The 23,834-nt window shown below is 47.8% G+C and overlaps 1 protein-coding gene across 4 annotated transcripts in view; it reads left to right on the forward strand.

Annotated features, from left to right (window-relative positions):
* Positions 1 to 23,834, forward strand: part of LOC135904519 (uncharacterized protein C1orf50 homolog) — a 31,704-nt gene that overhangs the window by 1,281 nt on the left and 6,589 nt on the right. The window contains exon 1 of one of the 4 annotated variants that reach the window (XM_065435323.1): positions 22,106 to 22,196. The exons of 1 other annotated variant lie outside the window; for it this stretch is intronic. In XM_065435323.1, coding sequence (XP_065291395.1) covers positions 22,127 to 22,196 — 70 coding nt within the window. In that variant the 5' untranslated portion in view covers positions 22,106 to 22,126. Of the gene's footprint in view, positions 1 to 22,105; positions 23,370 to 23,834 lie in introns of those variants that run through there. 2 more of the 4 variants (XR_010565129.1, XM_065435324.1) reach the window with 2 other exon arrangements.

Raw genomic sequence — 23,834 nt, forward strand, 5'->3', positions numbered from 1 at the left:
AACTGCTGTTGCTTGGCTATATTTGGTTCGGCTAGACGAAGAAACAGCTCATCCGTTACTCTGCTTCGCCTTCAAGAGTGGAACGCGACAGCATTCCCGTCGACCCGCCAGCGACTACGCGCCCCGCATTGGACGCGGTGAGCGTCGAGCAACGCAGCGTTCGGCGCGGCAACGAAATGTGCGCCTGAGCAAGCGACGCGCGCCTGAGCCTTAGAAACAGCTCGTTTCTAAGGCAACACCGCATTCACTAGAGGCGCTTTTGTACCGCTTTGAAGCATCGTACTCGTGGCTCAGTGGTGGCGTCTCCGTCTCACACTCCGGAGACCCTGGTTCGATTCCCACCCAGCCCATCTTGCGAGAGTTGAGCGACGCCGCGAGCGACGGCGCGAGTTGGAGCCCCGTTTCTCCTCTGTCGTGACGTCACGGTGTCACGTGGTATGGCATGGGGTCAAAGGTCATTGAAGGCGACACCGCCGCGCCTGAGGAGCTGGGTTGAGCTCTCGTAATATGGTTCGCATAAAATACTTCGCGCGCCTCAGTCTATCCAGAGAATCGTCGACAGGAGGCAACGGGTACACGTCTTTCTTTGTGACGTTGTTTAGCTTCCGTTAGTCAACACAAAACCAAAGCGTGCCATCTTTCTTTTTAACAAGAACGACTGGCGATGACCAGGGACTGCATGAAGGCTGTATTACGCCGTCTTGAAGCACTTCCTTCACCTGCGTTTGAATCGCATGTCGTTCGGTTGGGGAAACATGATAAGGCTGTTGCCATATGGGGGGCACGTCGTCATAGATGATGATACGGTGTTTCGTAATCGACGTTTGACGTATCTTCGACGACCGTGCAAAGCAAGAGTGGAACTCGAGCAACAGCTCGCGTAGGGGTTGTTTGTTCTCTTCAGGAAGCTTTGGACTAATGTCGACGTTGCGGTGCTTTAGCATTGTCGATTGCCTCGGAAACAAAACACTCAGTGACATCGGCGATCGGGTCGGCGTAGGCGATGACAGTACCTGGGAAAAGGTGCCGGTGTTCGTAGCTGAAGTTCGTGACTAGAACCTCACAGTGGCCATCATGGAGATCAATAAGGCTTCTGGCTACGCAAACACCTTGAGAAAGCAGGAGAGAGCGATTGTTTTCTGCGACCGCTTCACCGTGTAAGAGTCTGTCACATGCCACCTGAACCACGACACTTGCACGTTGTGGTAACGTGACAGCGTCGTCGATGACACGAAGAGATGCTCGAGGGTAAATGGTGCTGGTCGTCGCTGCGGCGCTCTTTGTCGAGAAAGTGACGAGGCGTTGTCGAATGTCGATGATAGCGCCGGCTTCCCTGAGGAAATCCGTGCCCATGATTAGGTTTTGAGAACACTGAGGGAGAATGCTCAAGCTGGCAACAAACGTAGAGCCGCGAATCTGTATTCTTGCCGTGCACGTGCCGAGTGGGGTGACGATGTGCCCGCCAGCTGTACGAACTGGCGTTTGATTCCAAGGCGTCGTCACTTTCTTCAGAAGGGTGGCCAGTTTTTCGCTGATTATAGAATAATCCGCTTCAGTGTCCACTAAAGCAGTCAATTCACGACCGTCGAGCAGTACAGGAATGTCCAAGGAAATTCTTTTTCTGTAATCAGCAGGTACTGTCGTCGTCGATGTATCGTCGGTCCGCGTACGCGTCAGTAGGGGTCCTTGAGCACGTCCAGACTGAGCGGCCTCGCCCCCGAAGGCCGCTGTGGTTAGTTTTCCCGGCGCGGGCTGGGCGACCGACCCCGCACCACGCTCGAATACGTACCGCGAGTCGAAGAAAACCGCCGCGACGAAGGAGAGCGTGACTGGTGTCGAGTTGATGGGGATCCGCACTGCTGGGCAACGTATTCTTCAATTTCAGGAAGACGCTGGCCGAACCTAGGTCGCGGCGAGCTTGCTGAAAATCCGCGTAGTCCGAGCTCTTGATAGGAGCACTGTCGGTAGACGCGCCCAGCTTCGCCACAGTGAAAGCAAAGGGGACGGCGATCAGGTGCCCGCCACACGTCTGATTTCCTTGGGGCCTGTCGATGGTCCTGGTAATACGGGGCCGCTTGGACGGGCTGTAGCGTGGCCGGGCACGCGGTGCGAAGCGGGGAGGGAGGTGGGGCAGGTTGAGGTGCTGGTGGAGGTGCTGGGTAATCTAATCTATGCACCACACTCCTCCGAGCAGCAGGAGCTCCAGCCCCGTACCGGTGGTTACGCCTGTACACCGCGCCAGCAGAAGGATCCGTGGACAAGCCCCTGAGTTTGGACTCCTCCCAGAGAAAAATTGGAGGACGCTTAAGCTTCGCCTTCAAGAGTGGAACGCGACAGCGTTCCCGTCGACCCGCCAAGGGGTGTAAGACGGTGGGCTACGGCGCAGCGACTACGCGCCCCGCATCGGACGCGGTGAGCGTCGAGCAGCGCCGCGTTCGGCGCGGCAACGAAATGTGCGCCTGAGCAAGCGACGCACGCCTGAGCCTTAGAAACAGCTCGTTTCTAAGGCAACACCGCATTCACTAGAGACGCTTTTGTACCGCTTTGAAGCATCAAACTCGTGGCTGAGTGGTAGCGCCTCCGTCTCACACTCCGGAGGCCCTGGTTCGATTCCCACCCAGCCCATCTTGCAAGGTGTTTTTATGCGAAGCATATTACGAGAGCTCAACCCTGCTCCTCAGGCGCGGCGGTGTCGCCTTCAATACCACGTGACACCGTGGCGTCACGACAGAGGAGAAACGAGGCTCCAACTCGCACCGTCGCTCGCGGCGTCGCCCCCCGCATCGGACGCGGTGAGCGTCGAGCAACGCAGCGTTCGGCGCGACAACTATTTATTCATGAAGTGCAACGCCGCGGACACCGACGACACCGGCTTTTCTGCGACACGAGCTCCTTAACACTGTCGCGTTAAAATAAAGGCTAGTATGCTTCGCATCCTGGGCGTAACCTTAGCTAAGCCACAGCCATTTCTTATTCATGAAGTGCCTGCTGGGATTTATCGCTCACGGCCAACGCCGACGACGCCGACACCGACACCGACGCCGACGACACCGGCTTTTCTTCGACACGAGCTCCTTAACGCTGTCGCGTTAAAATGGCAGCTCCGACCACGCCAACAGGTATGGAAGGCCCAACGCCGATTCATAGTACGCTACTGAATCCGCGAACGCCAAATCCCTTCCAGGGCGCCATACATGAGGATGTTGAAGATTGGCTGGTGCACTATGAACGTGTTGCCGCGGTCAACAAGTGGGATGACACAGAGAAACTGAAAAACGTATATTTCAGCCTTAACGATGGTGCACGTGTTTGGTACGAGAACCGTGCAGATGCCCTAAATTCATGGGCAGAATTCAAACGTCGGATTCTTGAGACGTATGCGAGCCCTGATCGCCGGGAGCGAGCTGAGCGTGATCTCCAGTCCCGTGTACAAATGCCGAACGAAGGTGTCGCAATGTCGAGGACATGACGCGTCTCTTTCGACGAGCCGACCCCAGCATGTCGGAAGAAAAGAAGGTGCGGTACCTGATGCGCGGAATGAAAGAGCAGCTGTTCGGCGGTCTCGTGCACAGTCCTCCCTAGACTGTCAGAATTTCTTTCCGAGGCCGTCACCATGGAACAGTCGCTTCGGCAGCGGGCACCATCGTACGAACGCCAAGTGAACGCTGCCTCACCTGCGGACTTCTTCGGAGCTGTCGGGGGCCACGTCGATTTCTTTCGAGTGCTCATTCGTTCCGTAATCCGCGAAGAACTCCAGAAGCTGTCGGTACCCTCACAGTCGACGCTCAACTCCTTGTCCAGCTTTCTCCGTGACGAAGTCCAGCAAGCGCTAAGAGAACCACCCTTCAACACAGAAGCTCGACCGCTAAGAACTGACAGCTCCCGTATGTCGTATTCGCAAGTTCTGAGGCAACCTACCCCGCACCTCCAGCAGTTTGTCACGCGCTAACAAGTAACAGTACGAGCAGCCAGAGATGAAAAATGCCAGGCACTAAGCGATGGTTCTCCAGCTGGCGCGGGATCTTTGACTTCGTCGTCTTCTTCGCCGTTTTGCTGGGCACGCAATGCTGACTGTTCGCTGGCTCAAAACACCAGGTGGCATTATATAAATCATCGCGCATTGCTGGAAGTAGCAGAGCGATGTTATGCGTGAGAAAAGACCTGCCGTCGTATTTAATACAGTCGAGCGATTTAAATATACCGGAGTTCGTAGCATGCAAGATATATTTTAGAAATACAAGCGTCACAGCGATCAGTCTTTATCTACAATGTTCTAGCAAAATACCAGTAGACAGCTTGGTGAATGTGTTTGGTATCGCAAACTCACATGTGCTGGTTTGTGGGGACTTCAACGCACATAACGTCATCTGGGGCAGTGACTATAACGATTCCCGCGGAAGCATTATAGAGTCTGTCGCAGAAAACAGTAATCTGATCGTCTTAAATGACAGCTCTCCAACGTTGTTGTGGGGGTTTCCGTTTCGTTACTAAAGCAGTATAGATGTTACGCTCTGCTCACAAGACCTTCTTGATGGCCTTGAATGGTCAACGGACATAGAAACGCACGGTAGTGATCATTTTCCGATCCTGGTAAAAAATCGCCTCATACGGAGTGAGGGGACCCGGCGCTACTCAAAATATACTAATTGGCAAAGTTTTAGTCACCATTTAAGTAACTCATTGGGCGAAAATCCGAACTTTCAATGTTTTGCAAATTTATTGTGTGAGTCTTACAAGATCTGCACAAAGCAAGTCATTGTTCCAAATGAATACACTGCAGTCGACGGGGATATGAATCTCTAAGAGCAATTATAAGACGCGCAGAACGGGCTTACCGCCGCAGTGGAAAGCTGGATGACTACAAGATGGCACAGAAAGTTCAGTCAACTTCGCGCAGACGCTTACAAAAATTAGGTACGAGAATGGCGAACTGCGCGTCGTTGTCTCCGTTTACTCCAGTTCCCAGAATATGGTCAGTTGACAGATCTTTTATTGGTCCAATTACCCAGAGCCATCCCTTCCGAGCCCTTTCCGTAGCTCGAAACATTCCGGAAACATCTGTTGCTGACGAATTCTGTCAACTTATATCCAGACCAGAAATTCCGTTTACTTGCCTACAATTTACAAGTTCCACAACACTAGCAGAACAGAAGGTTTGCGCATGCTTTATGTCACAACATCCTCAACTTGACTGTGAGTTTAGTTTAAATAAACTGAAATGTGCTCTTTCGTCATGCCGTACAAAGACAACCGCAGGCCCAGATGGTGTTATGTATATGATGCTAAAGAACCTAGGTCCAGTAGGAAGAATGGCTCTTTTGGAGATACTTATTGATATCTGGATAAGAGAGACTCTTCCAGATTCATGAAAATTAGCTCAGGTAATTGCAGTACTAAAACCAGGAAAGACTCCCCTTTGTCTTGACTTGTACCGACCCGTCAGTCTCACAAGCTGTTTTCCAAACTAGTGGAGAAGATGATAGACCGTCGACTGCAATGGTGGTGTGAACACACAAATATGTTTTCCAACTACATGACCGGTTTCCAGCAAAATCGGTGAACAATGGATTCAGTATTAGACATTGCCACATGCGTCGAACATGAACGAAGTTGCGGAAATGTGACAGTGGCAGTATTCTTAGATATTCAAAGAGCTTTCGACACTGTAAGTCTAACATACAACATACACATGCTTGCTGGTATGTTAGAGCTTGGCCTACACGGTCGAACACTGCGATGGGTATCAAATTTCTTGAAATATAGAAAAATATTTATGGAAGAAATCGAAGGAGAGAGTAATTATCACAGCATCACGCAGGGCGTTCTGCAGGGCAGTGTTCTCAGTCCGTTTTTATTCAACTGTGTCATGGCAGCCTTGCCACAAAAGCTCCCTTCTGGTCTACAGTATTCTCTGTACGCAGATGACATCTGCATATGGGCGTCTGGATCTCATACACAAGACATTCGAACAACGCTGCAAGAGGGTCTTGATAGTATCGACACCTTTTTAAAAGAAAGAGGCATGAGTCTTTCATACCCAATGACAGCCGTACTTCCTTTCACTATAGACGACAGCTGAATAATTTCCAACTTACGCTTAATGGGCAAACTTTGATGTTTGAGAAAGAGCATAAATTTCTTGGAGTTATTCTTGACCGCGAGCTAACATGGGCTTCACACATCCGCGCAATTGAAAAGCAGACCAATGCAGTAATAAACGTACTTCAGCGACTCGCTGGCACAACGTAGGGGGGATCAGTCTGTTCGATACTACAAGTCCATAACGCACTCATAAAACAAAAAATTGCTTACTCTGCACCTATTCTCCATGGTTTATCGCAAACTTCTGCGGAACGTCTTCAACGTTTACTGGCAAGAGGGCTGCGAGTGTGTCTTGGGGTTCCGCAGGCTACCTCGAGTTCTTTAATAATTGCTGAAGCTCGTCACCCACCATTTCCAGTCATACGAACGGTTGAAACATGCCGACATATTTATCGCATCTTAACCCAGCACGAGAAGCATCCATTAAACCTCGCGCTTACCGAAATAAACAAAAGCAAAATTCACGATGTTGTTCGGGAACATAAAGCATTATTACCAAGATTTGAATTATGCAAAGTGTATGTTTGTTACCCTCCCTGGATGTTAACATGTACTAAAATATAGAATTATCGGTTGACGGGATTATATTTAAGAGAGACATGTTCATAGTAGCCGCACAACAACTGGCACTCTTCCAAATTTACTCCTTATATCCCCAGTATATCCACGTTTATACAGATGGTTCGTGTCATAAAAATTCCTCGAATTCAGCATTCGTCATTCCACATTTAGCGCTAGAGCAAACATTTAAATTATCCCTAGAGACATCTTCCACCGTGACAGAACTGTTTGCAATCCTGTGTGCTTTGCGTTTCATAACATCAGAAAAACATTCGCAAAAATGGGTTATCTTTAGCGATTCGCAAGCCGCTCTCACATTACTACAGAGCAACAAGAAAAATTCTTTGAACACTTTGCTATTGTATGGGACACTCAAAGAACTTACAGAAGCAAGCGCAATGAACCACGTAATTGCATTTCAGTGGATACCTGGGCACTGCAATATTCCTGGTAATACTGCAGCGGACGCATCTGCGAATCGGGCGCACAATAATGCAGAGACAACCAATCTTTCCCTATTGCGTAGTGAAGTCCGTCTGCTCCTGAGACAGATTTCTTGTCGCCTCAGCAAAATTACCTGGTTTGACCAGCAAACTAAAAACTCAGAGTTATACTTTATAGATTCATGTATAAGCTTATCACTGCCGGAAAATCTAAGAGACAACATAAAATTTGAAACATTGGTACACTGCCTGCGTCTTAGTACTGAATTTACGAAACACTTTTTGTACAGGATAAAACGTGTCTCTATAGTCCGCAGTGTTCTTATGGCCATCCAGACGAAGATGTACATCATCCTCTCCTCGAATGTACGAAATACGATCCACAAAGAAGGGTACTGCAAGCAAATTTGTTTATATTAGACAGAAGACCATTCACTCCAAAAAAGATACTTCACCCATGGCCAATAGCGGGCCTTCAAAAAAGAACACTTCTTGCTCTGAAAAAGTTTTTAGAGGACACCAACATTTTGAGAAAATACTAAGTATCAGATGATCCGAATAAGCTAAATGAGTAACATAAACGTTGTTCGTGGTTCATAATTGGTTTCTGTGGTGATCGCAACTTTTACGCAATATGCATAATTTTGTTTTGTACTTGCAGTGTATTACATGTGTTGTGTGTTTGGGCTGTTCAAAATATCTGAGTTTATATATGCGTACGTGGACTGAACTAATGCACAGAACTTTGCGACTCATGTACTGTTGGACTGTATATTTTTTATTCATCCAGTGTTCTACTGAGGGCCATAGTTTGTGTCGCTATTCTCCCTTTTTACGCAAACTGTTTCCTTCGCCAAGAGACAAAGAGTAGCCGGTGCCACCATAAAGGCGCCAACCTCTCTTAATATTCATTTCAATAAAAAAATGGCTGTGACTTGGGTAAGGTTAAGCCCAGGATGCGAAGCATGTATACTAGCCTTTATTTTAGTTGTTGAACCACTGTTTAGCTTGGTGAACTGCTGTTGCTTGGCTATATTTGGTTCGGCTAGACGAAGAAACAACTCATGCGTTACTCTGCTTCGCCTTGGACGCCCCGCATTGGACGCGGTGAGCGTCGAGCAACGCAGCGTTCGGCACGGCAACGAAATGTGCGCCTGAGCAAGCGACGCACGCCTGAGCCTTAGAAACAGCTCGTTTCTAAGGCAACACCGCATTCACTAGAGGCGCTTTTGTACCGCTTTGAAGCATCGTACTCGTGGCTCAGTGGTAGCGTCTCCGTCTCACACTCCGGAGACCCTGGTTCGATTCCCACCCAGCCCATCTTGCAAGAGTTGAGCCAAAGCCATTTCTCCTCTGTCGTGACGTCACGGTGTCACGTGGTATTCAAGGCGACACCGCCGCGCCTGAGGAGCTGGGTTGAGCCCTCGTAATATGCTTCGCATAAAAAAATGAGAACAATTGCACTCTGTGAAGATGGAATGGCAGCGAAACCTGACGACAGTCAAAGCTCTCAAACGAAAAGCAAAGTGTTTTCGCTGCCATTCCATTTTTCACAGAGCGGAATGGTTGTCATTTTCTAACCTTCCGCAGTGGGGGCAGTACGTCTAGAACCGTAGTGTCCTGCGCTCTACGCAGTTTTACGGGACTGGCGGCCATGCATCGTTAAGCAACTTCCCAAATAACAATACGAGTCCGTTTTGACACATGGTAGAGCAGTAAACGAGGGATCCAAAATAACTCTGATTTTTCCGCAGATATATATTTCTCTATAATTCTTCCAGCGCTACTGCAGAAAACGCTACTAGAAATCCTTATGTTACACTTTCGCTTGTTTACTTGTTGATGGCAGTGTTCTTCCTGCGCTTCTTGCCTGCGCTAGTCCATTTAATGTGGTTTGTCAAGTAAAGGAGAGGTCTCTCTCACAGGCATAATATACCTGTGTGATACACCTTATTTCATTTTTCTTCTGCGGGTTTACGTGTTTTTATGGAGAACGGTGGGCATTATTCACATTTAGTAATGGTACCCTCTCCCCTCATTTGCATAGAAAAGTTACCTTGGGTTGCGCCCCCCCCCCCCCCTCCCCTGGCTTGGTTCGTCGGGTAAACATGTCGGAAGGGGACACACATTCGCGCTGACAGTGATCTGCTGAACTTATGCTAAAGTGGAATGCGTCTCCGTTGAAATTATATATCTTTTGATGAAATAGTGATTTCTGGGGTTTGAAACCACGAGGCACAGCGCATAACGGGGCAGTCCAAATTTATTCTTACTGTATACCTGGGGTTCTCTAATGGACACCCGTGATTAATCTAAGCATGATTTAAGAGCGCATTTCGCCGCCATCGAAGTGCGGCTGTCGCGACCGAAACCGAACACGGAAGCCACTGCAGAGGGTGAAAGTAAATAATTGCAGAACAAATCTTTATACATGCTCTGTACATATTGTGGGTCACGTCATTATACAGACCATCTTTCTATAGCAAATCGGAGATTAAGACGGGCATAAAGTGCTTGTTTAATTTTGTAATTACGCAGCACCTCGACAGCCCCGGTGAGCACCATGAAGCGTCCGCCCCTCTTTAGGAACAATTTTGCCCTTTTTGTTTCTGTTCTTTACTCATTCTCTAAGCAGTAGCAGGTTATCGTCCGTCGTGCGAGTTTTTCACTCTTGAGAGCAGACGACCGCGAATGCGCGCGCCGTGGGAATGCGCCTGCACACGTTCGTTCTTCTGATTGGCTGACGTGGGCTCGTAACGCTTTCGCCGTCTGCAGTGCGGTAAATGACGCAGCGGTGGCAGGAAATGGGCACCTGACGTACGTCACGCCGAGCGGCGTCCCGTGTCGTGGCGCCGTCGTGTACACACGTAACTGCGCGCGGCGGTTGAGACGCAACGACTTGCGGCGGCGCATCCTGCAGCGCCGGCCGGCCGGCAGCGTGCGCGGACCCACCCCGCGTGGCCTCAACGTCTCTTTTCGCTATATAAAAGGATGCAGCAGCGCCACGTGCTCTATATAGCTACGCCGCCAGACCGATTTGCATCTTACAAGTAATTATTGAACAACGAAGAATTATAAAACTGCACTTGGGGCTAGTTGGTACATGGTATACTTAAGCATAAATGGACACGCGCGGCTGGTCTTGGAGGCTTTCCGCATTACGAAAGAAAGCAGACAACTGTATCAGTGATACCTGCTTGTCCCTGTACTCAGCCGAACATGACTTCTTGCACGCACGTCTTCTGTAACTGGCTCTGGTGTGACATACGTATTTATGTATTGTGTTGCGTGTGCATGCGTGGTTAAGTGGTTAAGAGTATATATATATATATATATATATATATATATATTGTCATATCATAAGATGCCAACACTGACACCGATGACGACATAGGGAAAATTACTTGTGCTTAATAAATGAAATAGAGAAACGACAAATTAATGGAAATGAAAGTGAATGAAAAACAACTTGCCGCAGGTGGGGAACGATCCCAAACCTTCGCATTTCGCTCTCTCTCTCTCTCTCTCTCTCTCTCTCTCTCTCTATATATATATATATATATATATATATATATATATATATATGTGTGTGTGTGTGTGTGTGTGTGTGTGTGTGTGTGTGTGTGTGTGTGTGTGTGTGTGTGTGTGTGTGTGTGTGTGTGTGTGTGTGTGTGTGTGTAGAAGAATAAAGAAATAAAAAAAGTATATAAAAGTATGTTAAAAGAAACAGACCTTGTACATAATCTAAAAAATCATGTGGCGTTCCAAAAGGCAAATTCCTTGTCAGTTAGTAATACAAGCGGCTTACTTGCAAAGATATCGGCACAGTTTTTGATATGGAAGGCCCCGGTTATTTCGCGTGTTAGTTTGTTTTTATGAGGACACAAAATCGTACTATTGCAAAGAACAGGTTTACAAGGACAACCTTTGCTTAGTTTCGCCCCCAGGACGAAAATCTGCAAGACACAGCCAGCCACACTTCCACACATGCTTTGGGACTGTACACACCAATACCCCGACACTAACCCCACGACCCTCTCGTCGAGATGGCACGCTGCCCTGCGTAGCCCCAACCTTGACGAGCAACTCTGGGCGACCCAGCAGGCCTGCGAGGCGGCGAAGAGGCAACACCTCGACGTCCCCACGTGGGAGGCCTAGGCCCAGCCACCATCTCTTGCTGGTTTCAATAAAGTTTATTCAGTCAGTCAGGACGAAAAAGGACATAAAAAGAAATGTGGGGATAAGCCCGCACCACCCAAAGGTCATCATCATCATCGGCCTGGTTACGCTTACTGCAGGGCAAAGGCCTCTCCCATACTTCTCCAACTACCCCGGTCATGTACTAATTGTGGCCATGTCATCCCTGCAAACTTCTTAATCTCATCCGCCCACCTAACTTTCTGCCGCCCCCTGCTACGCTTCCCTTCCCTTGGAGTCCAGTCAGTAACCCTTAATGACCTTAGGTTATCTTCCTCCCCATTACATTTCCTGCCCATGCCCATTTATTTTTCTTAATTTCAACGAAGATGTCATTGAATCGCATTTGTTCCCTCACCCAATCTGCTCTTTTCTTATCCCTTAACGTTATACCCATCATTCTTCTTTCCATAGCTCATTGCGTCGGCCTCAATTTAAGTAGAAACCTCTTCGTAAGCCCCCAGGTTTCTGCCCCGTACGTGAGTACTGGTAAGACACAGCTGTTATACACTTTTCTCTTGAGGGATAACGGCAACTTGCTATTCATGATCTGAGAATGCTTGCCAAACGCACCCCAGCCCATTCTTACTCTTCTGATTGTTTCAGTCTCATGATCCGGATCCGCGGTCACTACCTGCCCTAAGTAGATGTATTCCCTTACCACTTTCAGTGCCTCGCTACCTATCGTAAACTGCTGTTCTCTTCCGAGACTGTGTAACATTACTTTAGTTTTCTGCAGATTAATTTTTAGACCCACTCTTCTGCTTTTCCTCTCCAGGTCAGTGAGCATGCATTGCAATTGGTCCCCTGAGTTACTAAGCAAGGCAATATCATCAGCGAATCTCAAGTTACTAAGGTATTCTCCATTACCTCTTATCCCCAATTCTTCCCATTCCAGGTCTCTGAATACCTCCTGTAAGCACGCTGTGAATAGCATTGGAGAGATTGTATCTCCCTGTCTGACGCCTTTCTTTATTGGGATTCTGTTGCTTTCTTTATGGAGGACTACGGTGGCTGTGGAGCCGCTATAGATATATTTCAGTATTTTTATGTACGGCTCGTCTACACCCTGATTCCGCAATGCCTCCATGACTGCTGAGGTTTCGACTGAATCAAACGCTTTCTCGTATTCAATGAAAGCTATATATAACGGTTGGTTATATTCCGCACATTTCTCTATCACCTGATTGATAGTGTGAATATGGTCTATTGTTGAGTAGCCTTTACGGGCCACGGGACTCTGATACTCTTATTATGCGAAGCATATTAACGTAGGTTTCGGGCCTTCGCGCGACGCCCGGCGGTGGCCACCATTGACCCTGAAGTGGGGTCACGTGACATGACGTCACGTGATGACTTCACACAATCTGCAGATGGGGCCTCATATCGCGCCGTCAGTCGCCTCCCGGCGGTGGCCACCATTGACCTTCAAGTGACCTTCAAGTAGGTCACGTGACATGACGTCACGTGATGACGTCACACCGGCTGCAGATGGGGCCTCATATCGCGCCGTCGGTCGCCTCCCGGCGGTGGCCACCATTGACCCTGAAGTGAGATCACATGATGTGACGTCACGTGATGACGTCACACCGGCTGCAGATGGGGCCTCATATCGCACCGTCGGTCGCCTCCCGGCGGTGGCCACCACGCTTCGGTTCGCGCCGTCGCGCGCGACGCGGCGGCGGCGCCACCATCGCTGCATAACTTGATATGTGACGTCACGCCAGGGATGAAGCGGCGCGCGCCCGCCGTCGCGTCAGTCTCTGTGCCCGCAACCGCGCCAGCGTCTTTGCGCCGGGCGTGTATGCGGTCAAGATGCCTCCAACCGCTAAGGATACGCTAAGGTTAAGCCCAGTGGATGCGAAGCATCCACTAGGCTTAACCTTGATAAGCCTCCAATTTTTATATTACTGCGATAGCAATTATATGGACACTTCAGGCGCATTCCTGCTGTGGCCATCGCCGTCATGTTCCGTGTAAACTCCGAGAACTGAAATCGAAGGTTTGATGGCAGCCCGTCTGTCCGGGAAAATACATGTTGAATAAACGCGAAAAGGCTGCGTGATTTCAAGGGCTGAGCGACTACTAATACAAACAAGAATATCGGAGTGCAAATGATACTTTCTATGCCCGTCGCCGACTAGAGTTCCTGTGCCCTGCCGAATTTGCTTCAATTCAGCTACACGCCAAGTTTCAAGCAAGCGGAGAACACGAAACAAAGACGTCATGCGCCATGCCAAGCTGGAAAGGCTGCGACCATCCTGAAACGGTCCGTCCCGAAGTTTACCAAGAGAGGATGTACACAATCTTGTTTCCTATAAACCTGTCAAAGCGGAACTCTGTTCTGAGCCTTGGTCAAAACTTTACAGGGCCCACACGAGATACGAAGTAGCTGATTTGTGCTGTTGAAATGGCTCTAAGCCAAGTCGACGGCACTAGACATGATGAATCCCGCAAGCGTTTTATTAACGAAGGATTCAAAACCCTTCTAGGCTTCAAAACCCTTCTTCGAACTCCGCGCTGTCGCTAGAGGAACATGAGGCTATCGACCGGCTTCGAAGCAATCCTGACATCGTCATTCTTCCCGCTGACAAAGGAAACGCAGCTGTTTTACTTGATAGTGGTGACTATAGCAAAAAAATACTGGCACTGGTTGGTGATGTCTGACGCGTGATCCAACAGGAAAACTGCAAAGGGACTTCCGGAAGCTCTGGCTGACGAATTCCATTTTGCCCTGCCTCAGCATAAGTCACTCTGTTACCGGCTATACTTTGTCACAACGGATAAGCTCCTGCACTTCATGGCCTACCAAAGACACACAAGCAAGGTGTTCTTATGCGGCCCCTTGTCGAATACACTAGCTAACCTCTGTACAAGCTTTCCGGTTTCTTAAACCGGATCATGTCGCCACTCGTTGGAAAAAGCGGCACTCAAGTACGCAATTCTGGCGACTTTATTGAACAGCTGCGGCATGTTATTCCTGCTCATGGTGATGTCATGGCCCCATTTCAAATTAAGTCACTATTCACAAGCGTTCCAGTGGAACTGGCTGTAAAGGTTTGCACCGCTGCCCTCGAATATGGCGGGTCGCTGCCTGACAGCTCTCCGATTGACGTTTCAGACCTGTCCGGTCTCCTTAAGTTCTGTTTCTCGAATATATACTTCGTCTCACAACAGCATTTTTGCCTGCAAACGCATGCTACGACTGTGGATGCATGTATATCAGTTTCTGCTGCGAATCTGGTCATGGAGGACGTCGGGCGTTCTCAGCTTTTACCCCTTCTCCAAAGGTTTTCCTGGGATATGCAAATGATTGCTTCAGCATAATTCACAAGGATACTCTCGCTGGCTTCACTGCTCGTCTTAACAGCGTGGAACAGGCGATTCAGTTTACTGTCGAGCAAGAAGTATACGGTTGTCTACCATTTCTTGATGGTATAATCAAGCGCGGTGACTCTGGCCTTTCTTTCAACGTCTACAGGAAGCCCAGACGTACAGGCCGGTACCTGCATTTCAAGTCAGTACATCCGCTTTCACACAGAAGGTCTGTTCCTGCTACGCTGTTCCATCGAACAAAACCGTTTGCGCAAAATAGAAGGACTGCACGCGTGATATTGGGAGCATCTGTGAAGATTTAAGAACCTGTGGCTACCCTCCGTCCTTTTTGTCCTCGGTAAGGAAAGGAGTGTCACTCCCAGAAAGACAGCATTCTACGTAGTCTCCGAAGAAGTGAACTGCCGTTCCATATGTCCCTAGCACAAGTGAGACCATCGCTCGTATCATGCGCAGGTACGACGTCAAAACTGCGCATGTGCTACCTGCAAACCAAGAAACGCTTTAGTAAACGTAAAAGATAAATTGACACGGGGAAATTTCCTCGGTGTAGTCTACGCCATAACGTGCGAGAACTGTGGTTACAGGTATATCGGCCAGACAGGTGACTTCAAGAAACGTGTTAAACAGCATGAGTATGACGTCAAGAAAGGGCACATGGCCTCGAGTGCCCTTGCTGAACATATGGAATCTACAGGCCACAATATTTACTGGGCAAGTGCACGTGTCCTGGCCAAGGAAAAGAAGCTTGCGTCACGCCTGCATCGAGAATCCTTGCACATACAGACCACGGCGCACACGCTGAATAGGCATGACGGGACACTTCCGACGGTGTACACTCGCTGCTTGGGTCACGTACTGAAACGTACTTAAATACGTTGCATATCTGTTATCGGTTTCATTGTGGACAAGTATCCCTTATGGGGAGCCGGAACATCATTAAATTTTCAGTTATCTTGATCGGTGCATCTTTTCGCGCTTATTGATAAAACGTCAAGGGCGATAATGTCGTCACCGCGCGACGCAAGGTGTACGTGCGAGTGAAAGGGTAGGGGGTAGGGGAGATAGGTGAGCCGACGATGGTGTGCGTAAGGGAGAAAAGTGGGGAGGAAGTGCGCCGCCTTTCGTCGCGCGCGATGCATCGGGGAGAATGGAGGAGGGCGGGGGGTGTCTCAGGATTCTGTGATCTGTGATTGCGCAACATGCTTATTTACCTTGTTTGATGTATTATATACAGTGACTTGTTTAGATACGTTGATTTATTGGAGACTTATGCGTATATATAAATGTCTCTTTGCGAGCTTTTGTGTATACACGCAATGAATTTTGTTTTCAGTGACACTTTTTTGCCCTTTATCAAGCTGTATCTTCGCATTTGTATATTCCAATGTAGCTTCACATTTCTAATGTATATTTTTCATAACTCCTGCTTTCTATATATGCTCTCCATTGCGACTATAATTTTGGTGCCATTAATCATAATACGCGACCGGTGACAGCTGCTCCTGCGCAAAACATTGGAACGAAGGACAGCGCCATTGAGATTTTTTCCTGGCCGTTGCATATGCAGAAAAATGTAAAGAAAGTTTTTGAATTAGAAAATTTCTTTAAAGTATTTGTCCTCAACTTGTTCATTTCATGGCTTCACATTTTGCATATGAGCGGCATGCACTCCTTTGCTGGTTTCGAACTAATAGATTCCGAATTTCTTGTGATATGTTATTTTAAATAGACAAAAAAGGTGGAATATTGGTATCAGTTATTTCTGGCACAATTTTTGGGGACATACGAATATATTCTTTTATGAAAAAATACATATTTTACATGTTTTGACAGTGCGCAGCTCTCAAGAATTCGTTTGCAGTATCTTTGGCAATGGCAATGCAGTTATCATTGATGTATTTGACCCCTCGACAAGTTCTATAAGGAGCAGGCCGAGCTGGAATGTGAGCCCCCCCCCCCCCCGAACTAAATTTATGGCTAAGCCACTGACATGGAGTAATGTATAGGGATCTTCCAGATCTCCTACGGGTAGGTCTTCAGACATTTAGTATCATGTATCCTCTAATACATGCCAACCCGTTTATAGCTTTACCCTGCTTTTGTAATGAAACGAACAACTGCTTCCGTAAGATTGCTCCACACACCGCATTCAAGTTGCAAGGAGAAGCCCAATCTCGCACATGCTGACATTTTGAAAACGAAACTGCATGCACACACGTCATGCCGATGTGACTTACACTTACAAGGCTTACACGCCACAAGTTTCGCTACATATATATATATGTGTGTGTGTATATATATATATATATATATATATATATATATATATATATATATATATATATATATATATATATATATATATATATATATATATATATATATATATATATGTATATATATATAGTCATATTATAAGCCAACAATGACAACAACAACACCATTGTTTGTTTACTTATATATATATATATAAGTCTGGTGGACCGGGCCCGGGCTGCAGCATTAGCCAACGGCTTTAGAGAGCCGTCCACCTAGGGCGAAGGCAGCACACTTTCTCGCTGTTTCTTACAATAAACGTTCATTCCTCCTCCTGCTAACCTACACTTCGTGCAAGCTCGTGTAGACGAGTGTAGTGTCGAGCAGAGGCTATGACGTTGCGTGCTGCACTTGGCTCGCCGGGCTGTAGCCAATCAGAGCAGACAGCGCGTCGCCTTCCGCATCAGCTGACGAAAAGCGCCAAACTCCGCACTTCGCCTGTACGCACTTATACTGCCTGCGTATATGCCCTCGCCTGAAACAATCTAGACCAACTGCAGCGATAACATTGAAAATGCACAGTGCACGAAGACAACTTCTCAATGTATATAATACAGCGCGGAGTATGTAACGGGCAGCACCATCCGTAAGAAAGATAATCTTATCTTATTGGAAAATTAGCTCACTCTCCTCTGTGCAACATATGGTCACACCAGCACTTCGCTACTAGTACTTGCAGCGAACATTCACTATTGTCGCTATATCAGCGCCGACAGTCTCAGACAGAATGGCGCCACGCATTTGCGACGCCGGCCTGCTTGTTTGTCGTCTGCTGCCTACATTCATCCAAACCAGTGTGGAAAGCGTAGTTTTCATGCTACACTGCAGCTATAAAAAATGGATTCGTGTAGGTAGGTGGCATGGAGGAACGAATAATATAGGAGAGAGCATACCGCAACGCGATTGAGGCCTGTGTGGTGATACACTCCATCCTTTGGTTCGATCCCATGCCCACGTCGGGGCGATTGAGGGGATTCCTCTGAACCTCAACGAGTCTGCCCACGAGGCTGCGCGTGGCTTTACCGACCGCTCTGCCCTCGGATCGGGCGACTCTCTCCCAGGTCACAAAGACACTCCTATCACGCACAATGAACTTACTAAATTATTTTACTTAGAGAGAAGGGTTTTCCCACCGCCTCACTGCAGGCCGCAGGCGGTCACGCTCAGACTCTTGCAAACGAACTCCTACCCAAATCCGGCGTCCCTTAGCCGCATATATTCCGAGATTTATCCGAATTGTTCTTGCGTGGCCTGTGGTGAGGTTGCTACTTTGCCTCATATGCTCTGGGAGTGCGGGTCGCTGGGCCCGAAGTTCACCAAGGAAGAGCGGGACGCGCTCCTGCGAAGTCCCGTCTTAGGACCAAATCCTAGCCGTCCAGAGTGCCCGCGATCGGGCCGGCAGGCTAGATCTGTCAGTCCCGTCGTGGGATTAGCCGGGTGCGCGTTTTATCGCGTTTTGCTTGACCCAATAAAAGTTTATTCACTCACTCACTCACGCGCAACATATGTGAAAACGTCAGGGCGCGCGGTAGGTTTTAGTACTTCCGGATGATTTTTTTATACCCATTCGAAACCATTTGAAACTGTTCAAATAAACAAAATCATGGCCACCACCGCGGCACTTGGATAGTGGCGTCGAATCGCGGTGTTGCGCTATGCGTGTCCGTTCGGCGAGCTGCATCAGCGAGGGAACCGAAGTACAACTGCGCACAAACGGCCGTGGCGATCCCTCAAATGAACGTCTCGTTTCGTCCTGCAGTGGACATAAAATGGGTTGATGATGATGATGACTATACACTCATATAGTCAGCGCAGGTAAAAAGGAAATGACACTGTAGGTGGTGGTAAACTTTATTGAGAGGGGGAAGGGGGAGGTGGCTGAGGGATCGGGTTCAAGTAAGGCCCTGCAGGCCCATATTTTCCTACAATTATTGTATGAAATTCTATGCCTGGGCCTGCTTGGCCTTCTCCGCCCAGTCCAGCAGTTCAAGCTATCGGTCGACGTCCCCAGAACTGAACCAGGTTGTCCAGTCAGTTTCGCTGCTGACGGGGGAATGAGAAAACGGGAGCGAGGTGCATTCCCACAATGCCAAGTAACTCGATAAAACGCAAGCGGCCGCGTTTAGGCGACTCCAGACAAACACATCATCATCATCAGCCTGGTCACACCCATAGAGTTTCATACAATAATTATTGTTGTAGGAAACTCTATGGTTACGCCCACTGCAGGGCAAAGGCCTCTCCCATACTTCTCCAATTACCCCTGTCATGTGCTAATCGTGGCCATGTTGTCCCTGCAAACTTTTTAATCACACATACCCACACCCAAAGAACATTAACAAAATCACAGGGGGCAAGGAAAGCGACCTGTGTAGGCTATGTTCACAAACAGGGACACTCACACACATAATGGCACTGTATTCAAATTCACATTTCATATGATGACATTTTCTGGATTTAAGAGCGAACCTTAAAGGCCATGCTTTCGCTAGTTAAATGTGGCGGAAGCTCGTATCATGGCGGAAGAAAAATATAGGAGAGAGCATTACTTCACTCAGCCAGCCTTGGCAAGCATAGAGTTTCATACAATAATTACTTTATTGTAAGAAACTCTATGTTGGCAAGCGAACGCTGCGTGAAGCCAGAATAATGGCCCAACATGTGACCTTTTGCGTCGAGATCACGACGCAACAATCGAGGTTTGCTGAGACGTTTGGTTCCCAGTTCGAAACTGCGTCATAGGTGTTCTGTGACTGCGTGCCCCAGTATGGTGGTTTGGCGAGCTCCGAACTGTGTAGTTCCAGTAGTTTTTATTCGGTGTGCGCTTGTACGGCTGCCCTGCCGTGTCTCTGCCTGCAGAGCAGGAATACTAAAACCAACCCCATACTTTGACACGCGATCAAATCTGCTGGGCCAGTGGTGGCCCATATGGGCCACCACTGGCCCAGCAGATTTCGGCTTCAATATGCTCCTTCCTCTATCTTCCTTCCTTCACGTTTTGTATACATCTAAAAAGAAAAGCCGAATCGACATCGGCATAAAGCTGAAGCCTTGATAACAGAGGGATGACAAGTAAGGAATGGGACAGAATTGAACACAAGGTCCCCGTGGGAACAGCGACAGGACCTGATGACATACCTATGAAATTGATAAGCCTATTAGACCAGAAAAGTAAATTAAAATTACGACAACTTATTCAACAAATAGTTATAGGGGGAGACTTTCACTGGAAATCATATGATATTAGTTTACAAAAGTAAGGGAAGCAAGGACAACATTAAATCCTACAAGCCAATAACTGTCACATCAGTCAGAGTAGCAATGGAGATGGTGAAAATGAGAATGGAGGAATGGGCGGAACGTGAAGAGATATTGGGAGAGCTGCAGAATGGATTTCGAAGGAACAGAAGGCTAGATGATAATTTATTTGTTATAACACAGTTCATAGAGATAACGGCAGCCATGTGCAGAAACCGCTATGGATAGCTTTTTTAGACATTAGAGGAGCCTATGATAATGTAAATCGAGAAAAGTTATGGAGCCAGTTGAAGGAATATGGTCTAGATAGAAAGGTGGTTGGATTCCTACAACAAGTTTATCGATAATGAGGTAGAGATAACATGGGAGGGGGAAACTACAAAGCCAGCTAAAATAAGAAGTGGTCTCCATTGTCGCCCCTGCTTTTTATGATTAACATGAGCCAAATGGAAAAGAGGCTAGAACAGAGCACAATAGGATCCGACATAAGCTATATATGCTGGAAGGGCAGAAGGTAGCTCAAGTACTAGCCAGACTGATGTATGCAGATGATATTGCACTGCTTGCTGACACCCGAGTAGGGCTACAGGAACTATGAGGATATGTGAAGAGGAGGGAGAAAAATTAGGACTACAATTCACTAGAGATCGTCTGGGATAATAGTATACAATGAAGAAAGGGGGGAACCATTGGAAATACAAGGCACTAAGATTGATCATGTTGAAAAATACAAGTATTTGGGCATATGGCTAAACGAGGGCAAAAAGTACTTGGAAGAACATTAAAAAATTATGATTGAAAAAGTGAAAATGAACTCAGCTGTAATGAAACACAAGGCACTATGGAACTATAATAGGTACGAGGTGGTTAGAGGGGTATGGAAACGGGTTATGGTACCTCCATGGCCTCACATTCCGAAATTCAGTACCACGGCCGCTCGATGCAAAGCAATGTGCTTTTGGATCGAGCGGCCGTGTCAGTACTGTGCATGAAATCGGAAGTTGAAACAAGACAGAGAAGTGTAGGCAGGTTGGCCTTAAGAGCGCACGGGAACACCCCTAATGAGGGAGTGCAGGGGGACATGGGATGGACGTCATTCGAAGGTAGAGAGGCAATAAGTAAGCTAAAATATGAACAGAGACTCCCAACACTGGGGGAAAGAAAGGTGGGCGGGAAAAGTGTACAAATATCTATACATGAAAAGTTTGAACACAAAGTGGACACTTAGAACTAGGAAGCTGAGGAGTAGATACCTACAGCCGAGGGACGGGGTCCAACGTGGTTCTAGTGTGGGAAAGGAGGTGAAGGAGACGGAAAGAAAAATGTGGGAAGAAAGAAAAAATGTGGGAAGAAAGAATGCTCGGAAAGCCAGCGCTATCTATGTATAGGTCACAATAACAGGAGATTAAGAGAGAGCTCTTATTTGATAACTGGCGGGGCAGCTCACTATTATTCGAAGCAAGGACGGGGGTTTTGAGAACAAAATCATACCGGGCTAAATTTGAAGACATAGACCTTTTGTGCACAGCTTGCGGAGCCGAAATGGAGACCACAGAGCATATAATGCTGAGATGCACAGACCTTCGCCCGACTCTGGCTGAGGGAACAGCGATAGATATGGAAGGAGCGTTTTCCCGGGGAACGAGGGAAAATAGACGAGAAAAGAGTAGCAGTAACGAAGGGGAGGCTAGAGGATTGGTGGAGGAAGTCAAGGGAGAGATAATACCATAAATCGGGGAGCTAATGTTTTCTATACTATTTAAGATATTTATTTTGGGGGGAGGAGGGGAGTGAAAACTAGTCTAAGAAGAAGGGGATATAAAGAAAAAAAAAATAGGAGGGGGAGCAACAGGCTAGATGGCGCCAGCCGCCGCCCGTTACAAAGGGTGTAGCCGCCATTCATCCATCCATCCATGTCACAGCCACAGCCAAAGCTGTTTATTCTATGGCCAAAGCAACCACACGGTAATATGGATGTTACAGGTTCGGTATAATTCTATTTGTTTCGTGTTATCGACGTTAAGTAATCGCTGAGTTTTGTGCGTCGTTATAAGCAAGCATGACAAGCCACATAAGCGACGTAAAGCCGCTTCCTCATCACGCAAGAAGAGATGTTTGTGGCTCGAGGCCTGCCTACCGCCAAGGCAGAAAAGCCACTGCCGTGAAAGTGTTCACGATCAACCAGGAGTCGTGTTATCTGCTGATAAGCAACGTCAACGCCGTTGGTGCCTGCGAGGATCTGAAAGATGCTTGCCTGGAGTATGGCGACATTGATGATTTTCATGCTGTTGATGGCTACGACACTGAAGAATTTACCGAGACATACCTGGTGAAGTTCGCCCGTGTACAGTCGGCAAGGATAGCCAAGAAGAGACTCGACGAGAGATCTTTCTTCGGCGCTGTGTTGCACGTTTGTTATGCACCCGAGTTCGAGACGCTTGACGAGACGCGCCATAAGATAATCGACCGTTGCAAGTACGTCGCATTTAAGACTGGGCAGCATTTCAGGCCGGCTACATCACGCGGTCGTAAAAGACCTGGTGAAGCCAAAGGCAGCATTTTTCTGCCCGAGAAGCGCACCCCGAACGTTCCTGTGCCTCCACCGATTTCTCACATTTGGGCCGGTGGGGAGTACTCGTGGACACCTCGGGCCGCGCAGCTGAACAGCAGTGGCCTGCCCGTTTCGTTATCGCCTTCATGCGTGAATCCGCTGTACAACGATCAGCCACTGAACTTCGCGCGCCAGAGTGCTACCAGTAGCGACGATCGGGTGTCTTTCGTACGCGGGGATAAGTCGAGCAAATCAAGTTCTGCTCAGCCCGTTAGAGACGCTTACGGCGATCAGCCACTGAATTTCAGTGACATCCCGCACCAGAGTGCTGCCAGTAGCGAAGACCGGGTGTCTTTCGTTCGCGAGGATAAGTCGAGCAAATCAAGTTCTGCTCAGCTCGTTACAGACGCTTACGAGAGGACCATCTCATTGATTCGAGACAAGGTTAAAGGAGTGGCGGTTCCAAACACGGATGTACTCTTGAGGAAGCGAAAGCCTTGACTGTTCCCCACAGACGTGTGCTTGGCGTCAGAATTTGCTTGGTGTCTGCAGTAGAAAAAAGAACTGATCGTTCATGTCAGGGTGCCAAGCTGCAATCCAACCTTGTGAAGTTGCCTTCTGATATAAATCTTGTTTTCAAAATGCCACTTTTTGTTCAATCCGCTCGTTTATTTTCTCTTAACAATTCAGTCGAGTGGCGTAGTCTAGTTGAACTGCACATTTTCAACTTATCAACATCGCAGTTTTTAATTACAGCAAATGATAATAGATTGATGGATGTTTATGCACAATGTTTATTGCCTACAATTCCTAGTTATAACTTGGTCTATATAATACTACAGTAGGATACAACTTAAAGAACAGCAGTTGGCAACCAAGGCACACAAGCCATGCAGCATTGTTATTCTGCTAGCCAATCACAGAAACAAAGTTGTCCTCATGCGACATTTTCAAAATGGCATTGGACTTGATACCTCCGGAGTGTCTGCCGTTCTTGAAGTCTTTTCATCGGTGGAAGCGATGAGGTGTGCCACAGACGTGGACAAAGTCTATGGAGTATGAGCATTGCA

Source organism: Dermacentor albipictus, chromosome 2 (genome assembly GCF_038994185.2).
Source record: "Dermacentor albipictus isolate Rhodes 1998 colony chromosome 2, USDA_Dalb.pri_finalv2, whole genome shotgun sequence".
Taxonomy (NCBI): domain Eukaryota; kingdom Metazoa; phylum Arthropoda; class Arachnida; order Ixodida; family Ixodidae; genus Dermacentor; species Dermacentor albipictus.